The sequence below is a fragment of the Carassius carassius genome, chromosome 50, assembly GCF_963082965.1.
Source record: "Carassius carassius chromosome 50, fCarCar2.1, whole genome shotgun sequence".
Classification (NCBI taxonomy): domain Eukaryota; kingdom Metazoa; phylum Chordata; class Actinopteri; order Cypriniformes; family Cyprinidae; genus Carassius; species Carassius carassius.
The window spans coordinates 19,776,632-19,802,012 of NC_081804.1; the positions used below are offsets into that span (position 1 = coordinate 19,776,632).

Genomic DNA, 25,381 nt, shown 5'->3' on the forward strand with positions numbered 1-25,381 from the left:
TTTAACTATGGAGGATAGTCAGGATTATGCAAAAGTAAAGGCAGTAGTATTAAAAGCCTGTGAACGTGTCCCAGAATTTTATAGGCAGCAATTTAGAACATGGAAGAAAAGTGAAAAACTTGTCATCTTGAGTTTGAGCATGACTTACAAATGCATTTTTCTCGTTGGTCTTGGAGTTTGAGAAAATTTTGAGAAAATGTATAAAAGGTTTGAACTTAGAATGTTCTGGGTTTATTCCGACTCCACTGACTTCGACTTCAAATCAATAATAAAAAAGGGGATAAATAATAAATGCCAATGTTATTGGGATAATGCACAAAAGTGTAGGCATCTACATTTATTACAGCCATTGGTAGGAAGAGGAAGAAATTAAAGCGGGAGAAGGAAGGAAGAATATGCTAAATAGCTGCAAGTGTGCACAACAATATGAATATTAATATCTCCAATAAAAATCATAGATGGACAGAGACAATTAACAGACCCAGATTCAGTGGTTTTGCTTTATTCAAGACATGCTTTTGCTACATTGCTTAAATAGTTTTCAGCATTATATAGGCTGATCCTAGATGTGGTATCACTTTTACATTTACATTAATTTGAATATGAAATTTACACAATGATACATTTAAAATGTTTGGTTCTTCAAGCACAATTGCAGCTGAATATGAGTTTTAATTTTGTTGATACTTCCGTACTATGATTTTCTTAGGCCTTAGGAAAGCTTAGGCCTTTTTCAAATTTCTGTCATGCATGATTAATGTTCTTGAAATGGTATACAAAAACATACACATCAGCCAATGTGGTTTGTGTTGGTAACAAATAAATATAGCAAAAATTGCACAAAAAAATTATTTTCCCATTTTATTTCAGAGAGACTCTCAGACAAAGCTTTCCTCCATGTTGGAGCACAACAAGAAAGAGTCCACGAGTCTGGGCTTAATCAGCTGTTGATGGTCACTGGGCCCAATACTGTCTGGACATTCAGCCGCAAGCCTCCTCAAAGCAGCCTGTCAATGATACAGATGATATAATAATTTATGTACAACACATATTCTACAAATGTACTCAAAAATAAAGTGCACTATTTTCTTCAGATTTTATGGTCTTATGATTATGCTGATATTTTGGGATCAACTAAGAAAGTCCACTGACATTTTAATCTTTAAGAATAATCTTACAGAAGTTAGTTTGAACCTTATTTTTATGTACACTGTCACAGTTTACATAAAATTATAGATTTTAAGATCAGGTAATTGACTTAATTGTCTGCCTAACTATATGTTAGGTTTCACAACAGCTAACTAATGACACTATAAATGCTGGTATTTTCAAGCATATTTGTATATTTATATAGCAAAAGAGAACAGACAATTCTGCTAATTATTAATATTAGTACATATAACACAGTTTTATGCTTAATGTATTTAAAATCTATAGTTACCAGACAGGCCACAAGCACTGAATCACTGTTGTTCCTTTCCCCTGGTGACCGACACAACTCAATGAGACGAGGAACAGCTGAGGAAAAATTAAAAGGCTCAATTATTTAAATCTACATTATTGCATAAGGTCTAACTGAAACCTAAATATCATGTCACAGCTTTAAATATTCTGTTCATTTTAAATATATACATAAAAAAACTTTATGTTATCTAGTATTCACAGTATTTTATTCATGCATGTGGTTCCTCTGCAAGGACGTCTGAGTGAACTTCAGGCATCTAAGTGATAAATACTAAAGGTTTTCCTGAGATATGCTTGTGCAGCATTTGCAGTGCAGTGCACATCCCTTTTTGGGCTAAATATTAGCTGTGTGAAAATAGTCAGATATAGTTGTTTTGAGCTGCATTGTAGAGCCTGTTATGTTGTCATGTACCCTTGAGCTGTATGGCTGTCTGGGCAACCAGCGGGTCTCTGCTGAGACGAGCCAGTGTGACAGCAGCTTTCTGTTGAACTCGCTCACATGCTGCACTCTCAGACGGACTGGAAGATGATGGCTTCTCATTCAGCAACACCAACAGCTGCTCAACACCTACATTAAGCATCCACAACACTCAGACATTATAGGCCACATTGAAAAGTTGCATTTACATTGCAATCAAGATACAAAAATATTTGATTTAAATGTTTTGCCTACAAATAGTGAATTTGTGGCTGTTGTGCTTGCATACCCTTCTCCTCTAGAACATCTGCAGTGCACTGCTCCAGAACAGACATATTTGCAAGAATTGTTACAACCTACGAGGAACAAAGCATTGTGCCATTACTGTGATTCTGGGGAAACAAATACTGCAATATTAAAAAACAAACAAACTAAAAAGTTAAAGGGATTGTTATCCCCAAGATCCCAAGATTTGTCATCATTTACTCCACATCATGTCAAGATTTTCTTCTGTACAACAGAAAAGAAGATTCATGAAAATAAATAACTGCCTAGACCCAACTGACATGGTATAGTCATGGAACAGACTCAAACAGAAACACTGAGACATTTAAAAATATTTTCTTTTATTTTCCACAAAATAAACAATTGGATATATGTTGGGAACAACTTGAGGATGAGTAAATAATGAGATTTTTGGGGGGTGAACTATCCCTTTAATTTAAGAACTGCCCCAAACGATCAGAAAGGTAATGTCCCACTACATTCTGGTGCACAGAATAACAAAGAAATAATAGAGATTTTGGTGTGGGTTCATTGACTTGCAATCATCCAAAGCATATTGGGTTTGTGAGGACACTGGTGCAACTGTGGTCCTGCTTCTCCATTACCATGTTAATAGATTGTTTGTTTAATGTGTTTTAATATGTTTTTATGATCTTGATTGTTTTATTGGATGTAGTCTTTGTGGTGACTCCGTTGACTTTTGACCAGCCAGGACTTGACATATTTGTTTTTTGGATTACAACTGCAGCTAAGATGTGGCCTTGCTGGTTTCTACTTGCTTCTGTTCTGGTATTATATGGAGTTTATGGCAAGATTTATCTCAATTATCTGGTCTTCAGCACGTCAAAATACTTCTCTACTGAACTCATTCCATTTGAACACTCTTTGCCTCCTGGCTTTTGTAAACGTTGCGATCATTAAATTTCCTTTGCTGGCCCAAATATATTTATCCGGCTCTTGCCAGAATTAGCATGTAATCAATGCTGGTATAAACACAGTCTGGTCTAAACGTTGTAGGATCGTCGCCACTCATCCTTGCATGGTTTTACTAATCTCTCCTATCTTCAGAGAGATTCTACTGTATCCAGTTGTTGTGTCTGCCTAGATACAATCATGTTTGTGCATCTGAACACTCGGTTTATAAACTATACAGTGGCTTCAATTTGTGATGTTGTGGACAAAGAACATCTCAATTACATATGTAACAAAGACGTCATGTTGGATGAATTGACGAATTGTGATCTTGCTTAGAGAGACCAATCTATTTAGAGTGTAAACTAAATGAGCCAGTGCATGTTGGCAGGTGATAATTACCAAAGTGCTGTAGCATTTGGACCAATCAGACACACAACTATTTGTTACAGTATATTTAACAAATAATACATAACGCCCCCTCATCTAACCAAAGGGTCTATGGACCCTTCCCCTGAAATGCAACTAAGATGCCAACAGGCCTTTGGTTCCATGGTAATCAATGAGACACTATCTGCAACAATTTATTTCCCCTTAGGAGAGACACATAATTTGATTAAATTAGATTAGATTAGATTATTAGATTAGATCTTCTTTAATAAATTCATAATAAAACCTCACTTTGAATGAACACACATATCGTTCAGATCATTGTGTATATTCGTGCTGTTCTTGTATATTGTTTGTTGTCTGTTGAATTTGACTGTTTTATGCAGGCCACAGCCATATCACCCTGCAGCCCAAGACTGGTTTCCCACTAAAGCAAAGCAGGGCTGAGCCTGGTCAGTACCTGGATGGAAGACCTCCTGGGAAAACTAGTGCCAACGAAATTACCCGGAACATTAGACTGAGCCCAAACGGCAGAACTGTGCTTATATGCTTATATGGAAGAAAGCATCTTTCAGCTCGACCTATGTGAACCAGTCGTTCTGTTTTATGGCACGGGCGAGCGAGCCATGAGTCAGCATTCTGAAATTGTATTTCCTCAAATGTTTGTTCAACACACGAAGGTCCAAAATAGGGCGGAGAGCGCCGTCCTTTTTTGGGACCAGAAAACAATGAGAATAAAATCCCTGATTCATCAGACTGGGGGGCACCACCTGAATCGCTCCCTTGTTTAGGAGGGAGGATATTTCCTCTTTCAGAATGTGTGAGGCGTTCTCTTCCGTGTGTGAAGAGAGAACGCCGTTGAAATGCAGGGGTTTCATTGCAAACTGCAGTCTGTATCCCTGCATTATAGTACGCATCACCCACTCGTGAGCCGAAACAGTTTGCCAAGCCCATTCGTGACTCGCGAGTGTTCCCACCCGAGCTGCAGCGGAGCTGTGTAAGTCCAGCTGGTTTATTTGTGATGCCATGGCGCCATCTAGTGGACACACCAGGGGCAACATGCAGGGGTTCAGACAGATTTCCTCTCTCCACAGGGAGATGGACTGTCTCTGCGGAGAGAGATCCTCTCTCTGTAACGAATTCATTTGATTGTTTTTTTTTGTGTGTTTTGTGTTGGGGAAACACTGGGGCCGAAGCCTTTTTTTGGTTGGGTGAGGGGAACAGAGTGTATGCGGTGTGGAGACACTGCTTTTGCACTTTTCCTCACAACAGACCCCCTTAACGTGAGGGGGGAACACACAACGTTCATTAAACACATGGGCTGGGCAGCCTCGAACGGAGAGGAACCGATCCATCCGCGGCAGACCCTGCGTATTTTGAACGGGGGGTCCTGGGACAGGAAGAGAGTCCGAAGGGCTCTTGGCCCGTGATCGCTGACTCGATGCCCCCATCAACCGAACATCAGGCAGGCCGCTTACGTTTCGAGTCGATGGGGGTAGGGTTAGATGGTCTTCCAGCCACGGCCGCCGCAGGAGTCGATTTTCCCCAGTGCTTAGCAGGTGGTGGGTTATTCTGCCGTGGAGGGGGTTTGTTGCGGGGCCTTTCCTTGCCCTTGTGGAAGTGTCGTCCCAGGGCAAACGTGCAGGGGGTGCCTGGCAGGGGCCGCCTTCCTAGGAAGACATAACTTGAAGGCCTCGTCCTCCTTTCTTTTTGTCGTCACACCGTTGTTGCATCAATGCAACGGCGGTGCCGAAGAGAGCCCGGCCGGGCTCCACCAACGCGCCCGCGATGCGCCGCTTCTCACTGTCAGGAAGGCCTGACAGGTTAAGCTAGAGCGCGCGCTCTCCCACTACAGAAAGCGCCATAGAGCGCCCGCAGGCTTGGACGGCCTGCCGAGCGTTACGAAGGACGAGGTCGTTCACCATGAGGATCGCCTTCCACAAGGGTAGAGAAGGAGTTCGCTTTTTTAGCTGTTGCCCTAATTAAAAGCCGAGCTCGGCGCACTGGGTCACTGCAAATTTAAGACGGCGTCGTAAAAGCTTTTTGGGCAGCATAAGGCAATGACTGCAATTTTCCGGGTTCTCCAAGGCTTCTTGAGCGTGTTTAAGGCCCAAGCAAACCACGGAGAACAGGTGAAGGTCCTTAGCAGCAATGAGCGCTCCACACGCGGCCGGCAGGCCCGTGATAGGCTATTCCCCGGAGAAGAGGTAGGTTTAGAAAGCGACATACCGGAGAAGAAATCTGAAAAATCAGACTTGGTGCAATTGGATGCTTCTGCAGAGGTCAGGTACGGATGCCCTTCCCATTGGTGGATCTCGAACACGAGATGATGAAAGAGAACTTCAGTCAGCTCGCCTTGGCTACTGCTATTTTCCTCACTGTACATTTACAATAAAACTAAATATGATATCAAATACCACTGCCTCCTTTTGTTTTCATTTAAACATAATAACAGCTGCAGAAATGTACTTAGTTCAGGAATATGTTATATGTTATATATACAGCCATTACAATGAAACAAAATATTATATAAATTTGCCTTTTTTATTTTCATTTTAACATATAGATAAATTGAATACAGACCAAAGATAACCTGTTCGATTTACCCAAAACAAATTATATCTTATGTTTAACCACTAAAGAGACATCAGAGCCAGCGGCACATATCAGAAGGTCTAGCCAAGTTGAGAGAGCTCTAGGCGGATACATGAGGACTGAGCTCCCGCTGATCGTGTGGAGCTCACCATCTCCGAGATCGGCGAAAGTTTTTTTTAAATAGACGCTGTCTTTTTAAATAAACCACAGATTTGAATTTTAAACAATTAAATTCTCGCCTGAAATACTTTTAAAATTACATTTCATGACACAATAACAGTAATATTTTGAAAATGATCCGAATAAATGGTGGTTGAACTCAACCAATGCTGCGCGAACTCAACCAATCAGGATGTTTAGCACCCAAGTCACGCCCCCGAAAGTTCTGGAACTTTGAAAAAGTACTACCTCGCCAGCAGGGACTTTCTGAGGGGCATTTTTTTTTTACCTGGAACTTTATTTAGTTCCTGCTTCCTGCAGTGGAAACACACCGAGTACCAGGCCAAAGTCCCTAGTTCCTTGGGTTAAAACTGAGGTCCTGACTCTCATCTGCCTCATCTGTCTGTCCTTACCCCCAGGGAATAGAGCGCAGTCTTGTGGGTACCCCCCAGACTGCGAGGGGTGATGGGGGTATGTGACGAGTGGGGCGGGGCCGACAGCCATGAGAACGGAGCGAGGCCGGTGGAGTGATTGGGAAATGAGCGACACCAGCTCCACTCACCGGTCTTGAGCCCCATGGAGGAGATCGGAAGGATACAAAAGAGCAGCGACAACAGTGATGTATGAGAGAGGACCAGGCCTGGGCTTTATTTTGTATTTGATTTTGTTTGTTCGCGGCAGTCGTCCGCGAGTGGCTGTCGTGCTGTTTTGTGCTTATTTTGTTATTAAAGTTTTCATTTAAATGTCCGCTGGTTCCCGCCTCCTTCTTCCTGTGATGATGACGTTTTTAATGTGTTACAGCCCCCTTTTTGCCTTTGTCAATCATGGTCTCCTAATAATCCCCAACCATTTAATTGGCTCTGACTCTCTCCTCTCCACCTGTAGCTGGTGTGTGTTGAGCACACTGGCGCCGTTGTCCTGTGGCTGCTGTCGCATCATCCAAGTGGATGCTGCACACTGGTGGTTTTTGAGGAGAGACCCCCCACATGATTGTAAAGCGCATTCGGAGTACAACAATACAAAATAAAGTTTATATAAACACATCATTAATTAATTAATTCATGCTTATGATAGCTCACTGGTTAATATCACCTCATTTATACCAAGTTTGGTCTCTATCAAATAGTCTTCTGATTATTTAAACGAGAGTGTATATTATAGGTTGATATATATGCAACTTCTATATCATAACTTCTGGAATGAACCTCTCATCACCTTTATTTATATAGCGCTTTAAACAAAACAGATTGTGTCAAAGCAACTGAACAACATTAATAAGGAAAACATTGTCAATAATGCAAAATGACAGTTAAAGGCAGTTCTTCATTGAATTCAGTGATGTCATAATTTAGCTCAGTTCAGTTTAAATATTATCTGTGCAATCATTTGCAGTGAAGTGAATGATATCACTGTAAATGAAGTATCCCCAACTGAGCAAGCCGGAGGGGACAGCGGCAAGGAACCAAAACTCCATCAGTGACAGAATGGAAAAAAAAAACCTAAGAAGAAACCAGGCTCAGTCGGTGGGCCAGTTCTCCTCTGGCCAGACAAAACCAGCAGTTCAATTCCAGGCTGCAGCAAAGTTAGATTGTGCAAAAGAATCATCTGTTTCCTGTGGTCTTGTCCCGGTGGTCGTCTGAGACAAGGTCTTTACAGGGAATCTGTATCTAGGGCTCATTTAGTTGTCCTGGTCTCCACTGTCTTTCGGGGCTGTAGAGGTCCTCTCCAGGTGCTGATCCACCATCTGGTTTGGATCCGTGTGACTGAAGTGACCATCTGATCTGGATACAGACTTGATCTGGTGGCTATGTGACCTCAGAATAAGAGAAAAACAAACTAATATTAGCATAGATGCCATTCTTCTAATAATGTAGCAAGAACATTGGGTGTATCGGGAGTTCCGGTTCCGGTTTACCTAATTAATGTAGCCTAAAAATCATTTAACGGATTTGGATATTAGGGGTGTGTTAGTGTGTTATGTGTGAGCCAGATTAAAGAGGTGGGTATTTCAATCTAGATTTAAACTGACAGAGTGTGTTTGCCTCCTGAACAATGTTAGGTAGGTTATTCCAGAGTTTGGGCGCTAAATAGGAAAGAATCTGCCACCCGCAGTTGATTTTGATATTCTAGGTATTATCAAATTAGCAGAGTTTTGAGAACGCAGAGGACGTGGAAGACTATAATGTAACAAGAGCTTGTTCAACTACTAAGTTACTAAACCATTCAGGGATTTATGAGTAATAAACAAGATTTCAAAATCTATGCAATGTTTAATAAGTAAACAGTTTTCACGGCAAAAAGGGGCAGAAGCAAATGCAAGTTCAATAAGTTTAATAAAATAAGATAACACAGAACATCAGAGAGTAAACAAGGTCACATGATGAATACAGGGTAGAACTCCGGTAGCCAGGGATCAGGTCAGACAGCAGGAGAGCTTGACACAGGGACTGAGATGAGCAATCCAGAGGTGAGTATGGAGGTGAATATCCCATGGTGAACGGGAGTGAGCAATCAGTCTTGAGTGACACAGGAAACTATGAAGGATGAAAAGACCAGGCACGCACATGGGAGAGTGCAACAACGATCTGACAAACACAAGACGAAACAAGGGGCAATAAATAGTAAGCTGGAAATGGATCGCAGCTGCCACTGATGGCACAATTAGCAGTCACGCCCACATAAAACAATCAGTGGTAACGAGACACACACCTGTCCCAACCCACACAAGATCAAAATGAGACAATGGTTCTATCAACCGTGACATTACCCTCCCCCATAGGAATGCCTCCTGGCATTCCCAGACGAGCCTAGCTGTCATTTGTAATCATCGATCAGGGAGTGATCCAGGATGTCCCTAGCAGGTACCCAACTCCTCTCCTCCGGACCCTAACCTTCCCAGTCCACCAAGTACTGGAATCCACGTTCCCCCAAGCCTCGAGTCCAGAATACTATTGACCGAATAAGTGTATGATCCATCTATGACTCATCTCATCAATTCAGTGCATTAATACCAGAGTAAAACACAGGTTTAATTGTAGATACATGAAAGGCGGGATGAATTCTCGTGTACGCGGAGGAAGTTACTGGTTTCGTCTGGTCAGAGGAGAACTGGCCCCCCAACTGAGCCTGGTTTCTCCCAAGGTTTTTTTCTCCATTCTGTCACCGATGGAGTTTCGGTTCCTTGCCTCTGTCGCCTCTGGCTTGCTTAGTTGGGGACACTTCATCTACAGCGATATCGTTGACTTGATTACAAATAAATGCACAGACACTATTTAACTGAACAGAGATGACATAACTGAATCCAATGATGAACTGCCTTTAACTATCATTTTTGCATTATTGACACTGTTTTCCTAATGAATGTTGTTCAGTTGCTTTGACGCAATGTATTTTGTTTAAAGCGCTATATAAATAAATAAAATAAAGGTGACAAGTTTGAGTCGGACTGTCACCGGACTAATAATCTTGGTGACAGGGAATGGGCAAATAAATTTGGGAGCTAACTTGTTAGAAATGGAATGGAGCAGAATGTTCTTGGTAGAAAGCCAAACTTTTTGACCCAAGACGTTTACGGGAGGCCTAGACCGGTGGCGATCGGGTTTAGCATTGGTGCGCACCCTCATCTGGAGCAGAGTTTCACGGGCTCTGGTCCATGTGCATTGGAACCTCTGGACGAAGGCATTAGCGGAGGGGACCGTGACTTCAGATTCAAGACTAGGAAAATCTGGTGGCTGGTAATGTATACTATACTCAAATGGAGAGAGGCCCGTGGATGACACTGTTAATGAGTTATACGCGTACTCAACCATAGAGAGTTGTTGGCTCCAGGATGAAGGATTCTTGGATACCAAACATCACAACATTCTCTCCAAATCTCGCTCGGACTGACCATTGCTTTGTGGAAGACAAACTAACCATAGCTCCCAATAATTTACAAAACTCTTGCCAGAATTTAGACACAAATTGGGAACCCCTGTCAGAGGCCACGTCCAACGGGAGGCCATGTAACTGAAAGACCTGATCAATTACAGTAATTTGGTCAAGGGAATGAAATGTGCAAAACAAGCGCCATGGCATTAGAGGGTGGGAGGACGGTGACAAAATCTAGTGCAATGTGGGACCAGGGTCTTGAAGGGACCGACAGCAGTTGTAGTAACCCATCTGGGGGTCAGTTAGTCGCCTTACCACTGCCACAAACTGTACAAGAGAAAACAAAATTGTGAATATCGCGAGTCATTAATGGCCACCAGAATCATTGCTTTATTAAGCAGCAACTAAGGCTTACTCCTGATGACAAGCCATATTGGAGCAATGACCCCATCGAATAACATCGGACCGTAATTCCTCTGGAACAAACGATCGATTCGGTGGGCAACCGGGCGGAGGTATTACCCCTTCTAAGGCCATCTTGACCTACGATTCGACCTCTGATGCATCGACCTCCACCACGAACTGACGTGTGGGATCAGGGCCAACTAAGTAGTTGGAAAGCCCGAAAGGCATAACCAAATATTCATAATGCCATCTGGGGGTGTTAAAAGCGGTTTTCCATTCATCACCCTTCCTGTTGCAAACCAAATGAAAAGCGTTACGTAAATCCAATTTTGTGAAAATGGATGCTCCTTGCAACCTCTCGATAGCTCAAGACATCAATGGCAAAGGATACGTATTCTTCACTGTGTTGTTGTTCAGCTCTCGGTAATCAATACAAGGTCGCAGAGAACCATCCTTCTTCCCAACAAAAAAGAACCCCACCCCCGCAAGAGAAGAAGAAGGTTGGATGAACCCCATTGCTAGATAATAAGAAATATATTTCTCCATGTCCTCCCTCTCAGGAATAGAGAGTAAAGTTTCCCTTTAGACGGAGACTTACCTGGTAATAACTCTATAGCGCAGTCATAGGGACAATGCAGAGGAAGAGAAGCAGCACGGTACTTACTGAACACCTCCTTCAGGTCCAGGTACTCCGCGGGCACGTTTGACAGAACTGCTGCCTTCTCCGGAAACACAGAACCAGACACAGATGGACAAGCAGACAGGACTCATGACAGTGTTCGCTCCACATGGTTATGGAGTTTGACCCCCAGTCCACCCAAGGATTATGTTTGACCAGCCAGGGATGGCCTAAAACAATGGGTGCAACCGGGGAGTCCATGAGGAGGAAAGGGAGGGTCTTGGTGTGGTTGCTGGAGGTGATGAGGGTTATGGGATCAGTAGTGAGTGTGATGTTGGGGAGTTCTTGTCCATTCAGAACTTTGACGGAGATCTGGTGAGAGAGAGGCATGATGTAGACATGGTATATGATTGTATACCTCTGCTTAGACATGGTATTCCCCTTCTGCTGGACTCTGACAGACAAAGAGTTGGACTGACATCCTGAAGCTTTGCGTCCTGTCTACGTAGCATCTCAATTCTCGGACGGGACAAAGCTAAGGCTGGGTCTGCCTCCTCCAGGGCAGTGCTTGCAGGTTTACCATCTAATCCCTGCAGGGGATAGTGGTAAAAGTGTCAAAAGACTATGACTAAAACAAAATTTACTGTCAAAATTAACACTGCCATCAGCTCCACTGAAGTGGTCCTTAAACCTTTCTGCTTTGATGGTCTTCTGCCCAGCTCTGGTGATCTTCTGCAATGTCTTAGCTTCCTGCTGTGATCTGGTGGTCTTCTGCTCTGCCTTGGCTTCCTGCTCCACTGGCTGTGCATCATGGCCCAGTTCCTCCACTGCTCCACACTCTGCAACTGCTTCATGGCCCAGATCCTCCACTGCTCCATAGTCTGCCACTGCTCCAAGGCCCAGGTCCTCCATTGCTCCACGGTCTGCTATTTCTCCATGGTCCAGTTCCTCCACTGCTCCATAGTCTGCCACATGGACCCGGCCCTTCAACCCTCCACCTGTTCTGACTCCGCTCCACCACACTCCTGGTCTAATGCCTGATCTTTACAGGGGCGTTATGTCAGGATCCATGTCAGGATAGTCGCCCAGATCCAGTACATATCCAGCCCAGATGGTGAATCAGCACCTAGAGATGACCACGACAGCCCTGAATGTCAGCGGAGACCAGGATAATTAGATGAGCCCCAGAGACAGATCCAGAGTAAAGACCTTGTCTCCTAGATGGCCACCAGAACAAGACCACAGGAACCACTTGAGCCCTTTGCACAATCTGACTTTGCTGCAGCCTGGAATTGAACTGCTGGTTTTGTCTGGCCAGAGAAAAAGTACACATCAAAACATTAAGAATAAAAATGCAGTACATACCAGATTATGTTAGAATGTTAGGCTTAGTTAGAAAGGTAAGGGTGCACTGAATGAAATCTTATGGAGCACGTTTAGTCCAACGAAACAATAACGTTGTAATATGGTTAATTCCTTTGTTTACGTTTCACTTCTTCAGGGACAGTATTGTTTGTGTACGTTATGGAATAACCCATGCTCAGAAACTGCACCTTGGTAGAAAAAACATGGCATGGTTTTGTAGCGTACAGTGTCACAAACCGAATGAGACGATCCAAACACCAAAAAAAAAAAAAAAAAAGTGAAAGGTAGGCGGAAGATTGTTTATTTGAAATCTGGTGCTCTCCCATGATGGCTCGTGCAACTCGTGACAAAATATGCAGTGGTATGTTTAATGACTAAAATAGTTTATAGAACCCTTCAGTACAGTTGGTAAATATGTTTTATATTTAGGGGGGTGACTTGGACTAGACATAGTATCAGAAAAATGGTTGCAGGAATCAAATTTTTCATGGTATCTTCAGATTTGAAATAGAAATTCATGAGACATTTGACTTTAAACCCATTACTTTTCTAGATTTCTCCAGGAATGATTTAATATATTTGTATATCACTTCAGTGTCTATAACTTTTAATATTTTTGAGCATTATCAACTCTGGTTGATAAAAAGAACAGCCCAAAGTGTCTTCTTTCCAAAGACACCAAAATGATGTGTTTAATACACTCAAGTAACAGTTAAAATTTTTAGTTAGGTAGGGCACTTTCAGCTGTGAGTCCCATAATGGGGGGTGCTGGCTAACAGGTTAAAAATGCTATATAAATAAAAGTGACTTGACTTGACTGTAGAGGGCAAAAACTGTACTATTGTTTCCTGGACAATAACACCCCATGGCAGGAACTGATTACACCTACAGCTGTTTTCAATTAGAAGGAGTATTTAATGGCACTTTTCCACTGAATGTTACGAACGTGACGTGTAAACTCTACTCTAAATTATTATTATTTATAATAATAATTATAGCAAAAGAACTCATAGTTAGTCATAGTTTTTTGCTATTTTTGGACCAAAATGTATTTTCGATGCTTCAAAAAATTCTAACTGACCCTCTGAGGTCACATGGACTACTTTGATGATGTTTTTCTTACCTTTCTGGACATGGACAGTAGACCGTACACAGAGTTTCAATGGAGGGACTGAGAGCTCTCGGACTAAATCTAGAATATCTTAAACTGTGTTCCGAAGATAAATGGAGGTCTCACTTGTTTGGAACGACATGAAGGTGAGTTATTAATTACATAATTTTGATTATTGGGTGAACTAACCCTTTAATGCTCTTAAAACTGATAAACTATTATACTACTTTTATCACCAGTGTTATCAACAATCTTATCAAACCTTTAAGTAATACTAAATGTTCTATTGCAGAACAGTGCATTTCAGACCATTTATAATGCTACTGCTTTGATTCAGTTAAGTTGCAACCTCATAATTTCCCTTGTTTTTTTTTTTTTTTGTTTGTTTTTCAAGCTTTAATGTTGTTGACTGATTTCATTTCTGAACTGGTTTTGTCTATGAATTCTACTACTCCCTATCAAACATTGTATATATTTTAAAATCTTGCTTATTACTTATAAAGCCTTGAATGGTTTAGCACCTCAGTATTTGAACAAGCTCTTGTTACATCATAGTCCTCCACGTCCGCTGCGTTCTCAAAACTTAGCCAATTTGAGAATACCTAGAATATCAAAATACTTTGGGCGACAGATCCTTTTCCTATTTAGTGCCTAAACGAGAAGGGTCTGGCTGCAGACTTGCACTTGCACTCTCAGACTTGCATTCTCAGACTTGCACTCTCAGACACTTGCACTTCCGCTAGCGACGTCACTTGCAGTCTTTATTTATTTATTTTTTTTTATTCTATTTATTGATAACTTTTTGTTTGAATCTCTCAACATTTTACAACAATAGCCAGGTGGCGAAGACAAGAAAAAATAAACTAAATTACAATGTCACTTGCAATCGCCACTTGCACGCTCCGCTACCTGTGACGTCACTAGCAATCAACACAAATAGCAATCAAAACTAGATTAATTAACTAGATAAATTAAATCTAGATTAAAGACCCATCTCTTTAACCTGATTTACACATAACAAACTAATACGCTTCTAATATCCAAATCCGTTAAAGGATTTTTAGGCTGCATTAATTAGGTAAACCGGAACTGGGAACACTTCCCATAACACCCGATGTACTTGCTACATCATTAGAAGAATGGCATTTACGCTAATATTAGTCGGTTTCTCTCTTATTCCGAGGTCACCGTAGCCACCAGATCCAGTCTGTATCCAGATCAGAGGGTCACTGCAGTCGCCCGGATCCAGTACGTACCCAGACCAGATGGTGGATCAGCACCTAAAAAGGACCTTAACAGCCCTTAAAGACAGCAGAGAGGAGGGCAACTAGAGCCCCAGATACAGATCCCCTGTAAAGACATTGTCTCAGAAGACCACCAGGACAAGACCACAGTAAACAGATTATTCTTCTGCACAATCTGACTTTGATGCAGCCTGGAATTGAACTGCTGGTTTCGTCTGGTCAGAGGAGAACTGGTCCCCGACTGAGCCTGGTTTCTCCCAAGGTTTTTTCTCCATTCTGTCACCGATGGAGTGTTGGTTCCCTGCCGCTGTCGCTGTCGCCTCTTGCTTGCTTAGTTGGGGACACTTCATTTACAGCGTATCGATGATGACAACCATGAGAACTCTAGGTTAGCTGAGCAGTCTCTCCCAACAATGACAGTGTTCATACACCAAGCTTTGTTAAGATAAATGCACAATCCACCGACTCTTGTCTTGCCGGAGTCATCTGCCATTCTATCTGCCTGGAGCTTGTAGCATCTGGCTAGCTCAATAGCATTATTGGTTATGTCGCTGTGTAGCCATGTTTCTGTGAAAACCATGACATTGCAGTTCAAAAGTCTTTCACTGTGGGTGATGCGAAGTCGTAACTCATCCATTTTGTTCACCAGTGACCGCATCGTAATGAGGAAAAAAAGGCTGGGTAAAGAGAGCCGGAGCAGTGTTAGCTTTAGCTTAGCTCTTAGATCTCACCGATATCCAAAAGCTGCTGTCGGGTGTAGGATGATGCTCTCGATGGTGCCTCTGAAGAAGGTGCATATGATGGGGGCAGGGGCTCTGGTTCTTCTCAGTTTACGGAAGAAGTAGAGATGCTGCTGTGCTTTCTTGGCCAGTGCTGAGGTGTTGTCAGTCTAGGAGAGGTCCTCTGTGATGTGCACACCCAGGAAGTTTCCACAGTCAGAGTTGGTCCACATAGTCATAGGAGCATGCTGTGTGTGCACTCTCCTGAAGTCAACAACAATCTCCTTCATCTTCTCCACATTCAGAGAGAGATTGTTGTCACTGCACCACCCAGCCAGGCGGCTCACCTCGCTCCCGTAGTTTGTCTCATCTCTGTTGCTAATGAGACCCACATTGGTTGTGTCATCCGCAAACTTTATAAAGAGGTTAAAGTTGTGTGACAGTGTGCGGTCATGGGTCAGCAGAGTAAAGAGGAGAGGGCTCAGCACACATCCTTGGGGGCCTCAGTATTCAGTGTGACCAGTTTGTGGATGAGCTGTTGAGGGATGATTGTGTTGAATGCTGAACTGAATCAATGAACAGCATTTTGACATACAAGTCTTTTTTCTCTAGATGTGGGACTGCTGAGTGGAGGGTAGTGGCGATGGCATCATCGGACAAGCGGTTTGATCGGTATGCAAACTGGAGGGGTTCAGGGAGGGAGGAGGGAAGACTTGATGTGGTGCATGACTAGCCGTTTCAAGGCACTTCATGAGAATTGGGGTAAGTGCAACTGGATGGTACACTCCTTGCAATACTTCCAAACCTCATTTCTCACACTGGGCCAATATGCTATGTCAATCCATTTCAATAGAGTTTTTAATCTCCCCAGGTGTCCACTAAGAGGGTTATTGTGTGCATAATGGAAAAAGGCTTCAATTTGACAGGATAGCACCATCAAGGATAGCAAGTTTTTGTCCTTGATGGGTTTTTTTGGTGAACTACGAAAAATAAAATCATTTTTTACAGCAATCATTTCCTGAGGCATATGGTCATTATGAACTCTTGACAGGACATCAGGTATCACATTGCATTGGCCTTTCCGATACTTCATTGTAAAGTGGAATCCTTGTAAGGCGGGATGATGACTTTTGATTATGGAACAGCCAAGTCAGTGTTGCATGTTAAAACTGTAAATGGACATTGCTCCAGATACGTCCTCCACTTTTCTACAGCCAAAATTAAAGCTAATTATTAATTTTCTGAAACAGAATAGGATTTTTCTGCTCCTCGTAATAGACATGAAGCATCTTCTCATCAACCTCTGTTTCCTGTGTAAGTGCTGGACCTAAACCCTCCTCACTACCATCTGTTTGCACTGTGAATGATTTATTGAAACCAGGAGGTGTCAACACAGGTGCTTGAGTTAAATCCTGTTTTATTGTATTAAATGCATTTTGGCATTGTTCTGACCATAGCCAATATTTCTTTATTGTTTTAAGGCATAGAGTGGAGCAGCGTTCTCATAGAAATGTTGAATGTAGTGGTGATACCAGCCAGCAATCCCTAGGAATTGATGCACTTCTTTAAGCGACTAGGGAGTTGTTAAGGAGGTGACTGCATCCACTTTTGCTGGCTCTATTTTTACTCCAGTGTTTGACACAGTGTGTCCTACGAAAGTGAGAGTTTGCTGCATGAAGTTACACTTATTTGAATTAAGAGTTAACCTCACTTGAAAATAGTGAAAAACTTTCTGCACATGACAGTGTTCTTCCTCATTTTTGGAAAAGACAACAACATCATCAATGTAGATAAAACGGCACTTACCGTGGAATTCTCTTAAACCCTGCTCCATTAATTTCTGCAATGTTGCAGCAGCATTTTTAAGCCCAAACAGAAGACATCTATTCATATAGCTCTGATGAAGTGACAAAGGCAGTTTTCTGTATACTGTCAGGTGCCATTTCCACCTGACAGTATCCACTTTTTAGGTCAAGGTTACTGAAAATTGTGGCACCATGCAAGAATTCCAGAATATCTTGGATTTGTGGCATGGGGTAAGCATCAAGTTGAGTTTTTGAATTCAGACCATGATAGTCAACACACAGCCTTGAGCTACCATTATTGGAACTACTACAACGGTTACTGCCCATGGGGAAACTGATGGCTTGACAATCTTCCTGGCCAGCACTTTCCTGACTTCTGATTCAATAAACTGCTGCTTATCCACAGATACTTTATATGGGCATTTCCTGACTGGAATTTCATCAGTTGAGAATATTTGATCTTTCACCAAGAGTGTTCTATTTCATGGGTGCATACAGTGGGCCATTGCAACATTAACTTCTCTAGCTGAGTCTGAAACTTAAAACTGGTATTAGCCTGAAAAAAACAATTGTTGAATGGATACATGAGTTTCGTTGGCTGTAGAAGGTATGGGCAAGGCTATAAAAAATACACTGTGGCTTAGGATCAACGTGGCAAAAAAGGAACACTTTCATCATTTCTTTCTTCTATGGAAGGGCTGCTCTACTGAGACCTCTGGAAGTCTAAAGTTAGACCTGTATCTGTCAAGAAGTCCATTCCCAAATTTATTGGCACAGTCAAATCTGCATCATTTATTATGTATAAACTCAGCTCCATGTGATGTCCCTAGATCTCACATTTCCAAGTTACTTTTCAGTCTGTTGCTGTCCATTGACAAGAAGAAATGCTTGACCTCCACTGGGCTGATACAGCTCATTCCTGCTGATTATCTCCCAAGTTGACTTTTGAGTGAGAGAAAATGTACTACCAGTGTCAGCCATTGCTTGACAGTATCAATCTTGTAAATCAATCGCAATATCAATGGTCTTGATCCCAGTTAGAGCTAAATCATGAAAGGGTTGGGCAATACTTGCATTAGTATGGGAAGGTCTTACTTGTAGAAAATGGGCAGGCTGCACTTTCTTCTTTCGGTGCGCTGCATTAACCTGACTCAGTATCTCTTAGATCCTTCAATATCCTTTTCAATTTGCATGCCAATCCTTACTAATTCCCCAACATTTTTCACCATCCATCTTAACAAGTTGGCTAGATGGGGGTTGCAAATTCTTAGGATAGCCTGGAGAATGTCTCTCTCACTCATCTTGCTCTTCCTTTTGATACACATTGCTTGATACTGGTAAGAAAGGTCTTGGATACTTTCCTTCACCCCGTTTCATTTCTTGTAATCTTCTAATAGCTACATCTTCATAGTCCTCACTTAAAAAAAAACGACTGCAATAAGACTTCTCACATGTTGACGTTCTGCCAGTCACCAGTGCTTAGTAGTGCCTTTGAGCACAGCATTTCAAAGCAGCCATAATGCAAAGTATTCTTCCCACCTCTCAATGAAGTTTACAGGATCTTCAGTCACAAAAGCCAGGAAACAAAATTTTTCCTGGTGAATTGTATTGCAAAGAGATATGACTGTCTGGAAACACTGAAGTCACATTAGGTACATTATAAGTTTGACTTTGAGCAGCTGCTGAATTTGAAGTGGAACAATTGGCATGTTTTGTGTGGCATTTTTTAAACGCACATTGACGGATTTTAACTTTTTTTTCCATTACATCTCACCATTTGAAACCGTCAATCAGGACCAAACCCGTCTTCCTCCAGAGCAACCTCACATGCCATACTGAAGGGTCTGAAACATACAATGAACACAAAGAAACAAAAGCCTGACACACAAAAATCCCAATGACCACCCTATGGCGTAGGAGCATCACATATTCAATACCCTTGCATATAATTGAATAACCCTTGAATAACCCTCCTTGTGTATACATAGCAAAGACTAAAGTGTCCAACACACCAAATTTGACATCAGATCACAAGCAAACAGGCAACAAGCAACCATACATCAACATAAAAGAGAAAACAGCATCTTATATTAACTGAGTAGAAAATCCTTTAGATTCCCATTAAGTCCCTGGGACGTCGTGGCCTAGTGGTTAGAGAGTATGACTTCTAACCCTAAGGTTGTGGGTTCAAGTCTCAGGCTGGCAATACTGTGACTTGGGTGCCCTTGAGCAAGGCACCAAACCCCCAACTGCTCCCTGGGCACCGCAGTATAAATGGCTGCCCACTGCTCCAGGTGTGTGTTCACAGTATGTGTGTACTTTGGCTGGGTTAAATGCAGAGCACAAATTCTGAGTATGGGTCACCATACTTGGCTGTCTGACTTCTTCTTCTTCTAATACCGTTTTATGGTGGATGGCAAACAACTTCTGGTGCATTTACCGCCACAAACTGGACTGGAGTGTGAAGCACTAATAAGCAGCTAATATATATCCTGTGGAGGCATAGGCGTGGTTTAGCGAAGCCTGCAGCAGGAGAGAGAGTCGGGAGACGGACGGTGAATGAGCGGGTTGAACGGAAAGTAGTGGAGTAGTGGAGAGAGAAGGACTGCTGACTACCAAACGAGCCGGAAGCCGCAACCCGGAAGTGTTGATAGTTTATTGTTGCCGGTGTGAGAGACACCGTTGTGTTAGTTTATTTCCTTAATAAAATCGTCAGCAGTCAAGCCGACCCCTCGTCCTCTTCCTTTCCATCCTTGAACCTTTGTACACTGGTGCCGAAACCCGGGAAGGAAGCAGGACTGCCGCCGCCATGCAAAACCCGTCCTCCACGCCACTCGCGGACATCATCGCGTCCCTCGCGGTCCTGCATCGCGAACAACACCAGGCCCTGCTGGACTTGAGGACCGACCAGGAAAGGTGGTTCCAGGCCATCGTACAAGCCCAGCAGGAGGACCGCGAGAGGTTCCGGAGCTGGATCGACCGGGAGGTTCGCGCCGAGGCCACCGGGCCTCCCACGGTCCCGGTGCATCTGTCGATGCACAAGATGGGGCCCCAGGATTATCCGGAAGCGTTCCTGGAGCTCTTCCAGAAGTCGGCGGAAGTGTGCGGGTGGCCCCGCAAACAGTGGCCGGTGCGCCTCATCCCCTGCTCTCAGGCGAGGCCCAGGTGGCCGCACAACAGCTCCCGGTGGCGAACCTCCTGTTCTTCTACGACCTGAAGAGGGCCATCATCCAGCGGGTCGGCCGGAGCTCCGAGCAACATCGCCAGCGCTTCCGGTCCCTGGACTTGGGGGAAGCCAGTTGGCCCTTCGCGATGGCCCAACAGCTCCGGGACTCCTGCCGCAAGTGGCTACTGGCTGAGGGAAGTGACGTGGAGCACGTCATCGACCTGGTGGTGGTGGAGCAGTTCATCGCTCGGCTGCCAAAGAAGACTGCCGAGTGGGTCCAGTGCCACCGGGGTTCAAGCGCCCCGCCTAGGGGGGCGGGACTGATGGCCGCCAGAGGGGACAGCGCTTCGGTTTCTCCGCTCTCTCCACGCCAATCGTTCAACCCACTCCCTGTCACTCCTGCAGGGGGAAGGTCGGGGCTGGCCTGTTGGCGTTGCGGGGATCCGGACCATTTCGTGGACCGATGTCCAATGATGGAGGTGGGGACAATGATCCGGGTCCCGGACGTCCCGCAGGTCACCCCCGGTCAGGCCAATTACCAAATACCTGTGAGTATCAAGGGGGGTATTTATCCGGCCTTGGTGGATTCAGGATGTAACCAAACCTCGATCCATCAAAGCCTGATTCAACTGGGGGCATTGGATACCAGCCGCGTGGTTAAGGTGCGGTGTGTGCACGGGGATGTAGTGGAATATCCGGTAATGCCTGTAGTTATCCAATTTCAGGGTCAAAAACCATAGCGTCGAGGTGGCCGTTAGTCCGCACCTCCGGCATCCGATAATTTTGGGTACGAATTGGCCTGCTTTCGCGGCTCTATTGGGGTCTCTGTGCGCGGATGCCTCTTGGGGAAATAAGGCGCGCGGGTGCAGGTGGGAGAAACTGAGCCAGGACCGCCGGGCCCTGCTCCAGGGGATCCGCGTGAGGTCGAGAGATGGGGTCTCTCGGAGCGCGATGTCTTTCCCCTGGAGCAGTCTCGGGATGAAACATTGAAACATGCATTCCAACAGGCCCGTACCATCGACGGCCAGCTTCTCCAGCCTACCCAAACGCTCTCCTATCCATATTTTGGCATTTTAAAAGATCTGTTGTATCGAGTGACCCAAGATGCTCAGACAAAAGAAGATACAACCCAATTGTTAGTTCCAAGAAGACGCAGGGAAATGCTTTTCCAAGCGGCTCATTCTAATCCAATGGCGGGCCACCTGGGACAGGCTGCCACACTAAATTGCCTCATGACCCGGTTTTTTGGCCGGGCATTCACGAGAATGTGCGCAGGTGGTGCGCGTCTCGTCCTGAATGCCAGTTGGTAAACCCACCGGCCACCCCAAAAGCGCCATTGCGCCCCCTCCCATTAATGCAGGTCCCCTTCGAGAGAATTGGTATGGACCTCATCGGGTTATTAGAGCGATCCACAAGGGGACATCGTTTTGCATTATTAACAGTCGATTATGCTACATGATATCCTGAAGCAGTGGCCCTCCGCAACATTTTGGCTAAGAGTGTTGCGGACGCACTGTTTCGTTTAATCTCCCGGTTGGGGGTTCCGAAAGAAATCCTCACCGATCAAGGCAAGGCATTCATGTCACGTACGTTACGCGAACTTTACGAATTATTGGGCATTAAATCGATTCGGACCAGCGTCTATCACCCACAAACCGACGGCCTGGTCGAATGCTTTAATCGCACACTTAAGTCAATGATTTGTAAATTCGTGCAGGAAGACGCCAAAAATTGGGATAAGTGGTTAGAACCCTTGTTGTTCGCCGTGCGAGAGGTCCCGCAAGCCTCCACGGGGTTTTCCCCCTTCGAGCTTCTCTACGGACGGCAGCCCCGGGGGGTGCTGGATGTCCTGAGAGAAACTTGGGAAGAGGGACCGTCTCTCAAAGCAAAAATTAAATTCAGTATGTCCTGGACTTGAGAACAAAACTCCACACTTTGGGGTGGCTATCAAGGGAGAATTTGTTACAAGCTCAGGACAGACAGAGCCAGCTGTACAACAGGGGTGCTAAGTTACGCAAATTTGCACCAGGAGAGAAAGTACTTGTATTGCTCCCAACATCAAGCTCCAAATTAATGGCAAAGTGGCAGGGACCGTTTGAGTTCGCACGACAAGTCGGAGAGATCGATTATGAGGTTATACAGTCTGATAGGAACGGGGCACGTCAAATATATCACCTCAATCTCCTTAAAAAATGGAAGGAGGCGGAGCCAGTGATGTTGGCGACGGTGATTAGTGGAGAGGAGGATCTTAGGCCGGAGGCAAATGTCAAATCTCAATCCCTCACCCTGGCCCCAGGTGGAGATCACCTCTCGCCGTCCCAGCTCACTGACGTAGCAAGATTGCAGGCTGAATTTGCCGATGTGTTCTCACCCCTACCCGGCCGTACCAACTTGATTCAGCACCATATCGAGACTGAGCCGGGCGGGGTAGTTCGCAGCCGGCCGTATCGCTTGCCTGAGCATAAGAAAAAGGTAGTTCAGGCTGAATTAGGCGCCATGCTTGAAATGGGGGTAATAGAAGAATCCAACAGTAACTGGGCGAGCCCGATAGTTTTGGTTCCGAAAACGGATGGCTCAGTCTGTTTCTGTGTGGATTACCGCAAGGTGAATGCTGTGTCGAAATTCGACGCGTATCCAATGCCGTGGGTTGACGAGTTGCTTGATCAGCTCGGCATGGCTCGTTTTTATTCGACATTGGACCTAACAAAGGGATATTGGCAGATCCCCTTGTCTCCTTTATCCAAAGAAAAGACAGCTTTCACAACGCCGTTTGGTTTACACCAATTTGTTACCCTTCCGTTCGGGTTGTTCGGGGCTCCGGCCACCTTCCAGCGGCTCATGGACAAGATCCTGCGCCCCCATGCTGCATATGCGGCTGCCTAGTTGGACGATATCATTATATTTAGTAATGATTGGCAGCGGCATATGCAGCATTTGAGGGCGGTCTTGAGGTCGCTGAGAGGGGCTGGACTCAAGGCCAACCCGAAGAAGTGTGCGGTTGGGCGTGTGGAAGTAAGGTATCTGGGCTTCCACTTGGGGCATGGACAGGTGCGTTCCCAAATTGACAAGACAGCCGCGGTTGTGACCTGTCCGCGTCCTAAGACCAAAAAGGAGGTGAGACAGTTCCTGGGGCTGGCGGGATATTATAGATGGTTTGTGCCTAATTATTCGGACCTAACCAACCCCCTTGACTGACCTTACTAAAAGGGAGGCACCAGATACAGTCCAGTGGATGGAGCCATGTCAGCAGGCCTTTACCCAAGTGAAGGCTGCTCTATGTGGCGGGCCGTTGTTACACGCTCCTAATTTCTCTCTCCCTTTTCTGTTGCAGACAGACGCGTCGGACAGGGGGCTAGGGGCAGTCCTGTCTCAGGAGATCGAGGGAGAGGAACGGCCTGTGCTGTACATTAGTCGCAAGCTCTCTAGGAGAGAGACTAAGTACAGCACCATTGAGAAAGAATGCCTTGCCATCAGGTGGGCCGTCCTCACCCTCCGCTACTATCTCCTGGGATGGGAGTTCACCCTCTGTTCGGACCACGCCCCCCTGCAATGGCTCCACCGCATGGAAGATACCAACGCGCGGATCACTCTGTGGTATCTGGCTCTACAGCCTTTTAAGTTCAAAGTGATCCACAGACCGGGTGTTCAGATGGCTGCGGCCGACTTCCTCTCCAGAAATGGGGAGGGGGGAGGCTGCAGGCCGGATGGCTCCCTGGCCTGAGTTGGGCGGTGGGGGTATGTGGAGGCGGAGGCGTGGTTTAGTGAAGCCTGCAGCGGGAGAGAGAGTCGGGAGACGGACGGTGAGTGAGCGGGTTGAACGGAAATAATCAAGACCTGTCTCTTGTTTCAGTAATTGGTGTGGAGAGAGTATTTAATGCCAGGGGAAACCGGAGTAGTGGAGAGAGAAGGACTGCTGACGACCAAACGAGCCGGAAGCCGCAACCCGGAAGTGTTGATAGTTTATTGTTGCCGGTGTGAGAGACACCGTTGTGTTAGTTTATTTCCGTAATAAAATCGTCAGCAGTCAAGCCGACCCCTCGTCCTTTTCCTTTCCATCCTTGAGCCTTTGTACATATACATTTATATATACTGTGTAAATTATTTATTTCTTTATTTATTATATATTATTATATATTATTTCTTTAACATATTTAACAATGGCACCATATATTTTTACCTATTCTGCATGCTCTTTCAAAAGGCTTGACAAATTAAATGATTCAACACCCATGTTTCTTACTTCCTTAATGAGTTTTAACCTTTCTTTGTTCATGTGTTCTTTTGCATTTTATAAAAAAAATGCTCTATTGTTTCTGGCTGATTACAAAATGTTCATTGACCTGTTTTATGTTTTCCTAAATTAAAATGAGAGTGATTTAATCTAGTATGCTCTATTCGGATGTGAGAAATAATTGTATATTCTTTCCTATTCCCCAAAAAAACACTTCTTCCATTTCCTACTTGCTGCTGAATATTATACATATGTCTGCCCTTGCTATCACAGTTCCATACTTGCCATTTTTTGGTTATGAATTATGAAATTTTCCCTTTAACCTCAATTTTGCTAAGAGTCATTTGAATATCTATTTCTGAGTGATTAAGAGCTTGCTTAGAAATCTTATCAACCATTTCTTTAGCCTCCACTCCCACATGAGCGGGAACCCACAAAAATTGTATTAAGCTCACATTGCATATTCTTAACAAACTTGCAAGAATCTCATATATATGATGATTGAATTCCACTTCCACTTCATGCGAAGGTGCATTACAGCGTTAAGAAAGACAACACGTTCTATGCAAATGAAACATTCCCCAATAACATTTATTTTAACATAGTTTAAGTTATCAGTAAAA

The 25,381-nt window shown here is 44.2% G+C and overlaps 1 protein-coding gene across 2 annotated transcripts in view; it reads right to left on the bottom strand.

The window, feature by feature from the left end:
- Positions 1–486: 486 nt before the first annotated feature.
- LOC132133683 (protein inscuteable homolog) overlaps positions 487–25,381 on the bottom strand; it is a 101,544-nt gene continuing 76,649 nt past the window's right edge. For both annotated transcript variants that reach the window (XM_059546598.1, XM_059546597.1), the window contains exons 10-13: positions 2,172–2,238; positions 1,877–2,032; positions 1,442–1,518; positions 487–1,007 (exon numbers count right to left, since the gene is read on the bottom strand). In XM_059546598.1, coding sequence (XP_059402581.1) covers positions 879–1,007; positions 1,442–1,518; positions 1,877–2,032; positions 2,172–2,238 — 429 coding nt within the window. In that variant the 3' untranslated portion in view covers positions 487–878. The remainder of the gene's footprint in view (positions 1,008–1,441; positions 1,519–1,876; positions 2,033–2,171; positions 2,239–25,381) is intronic.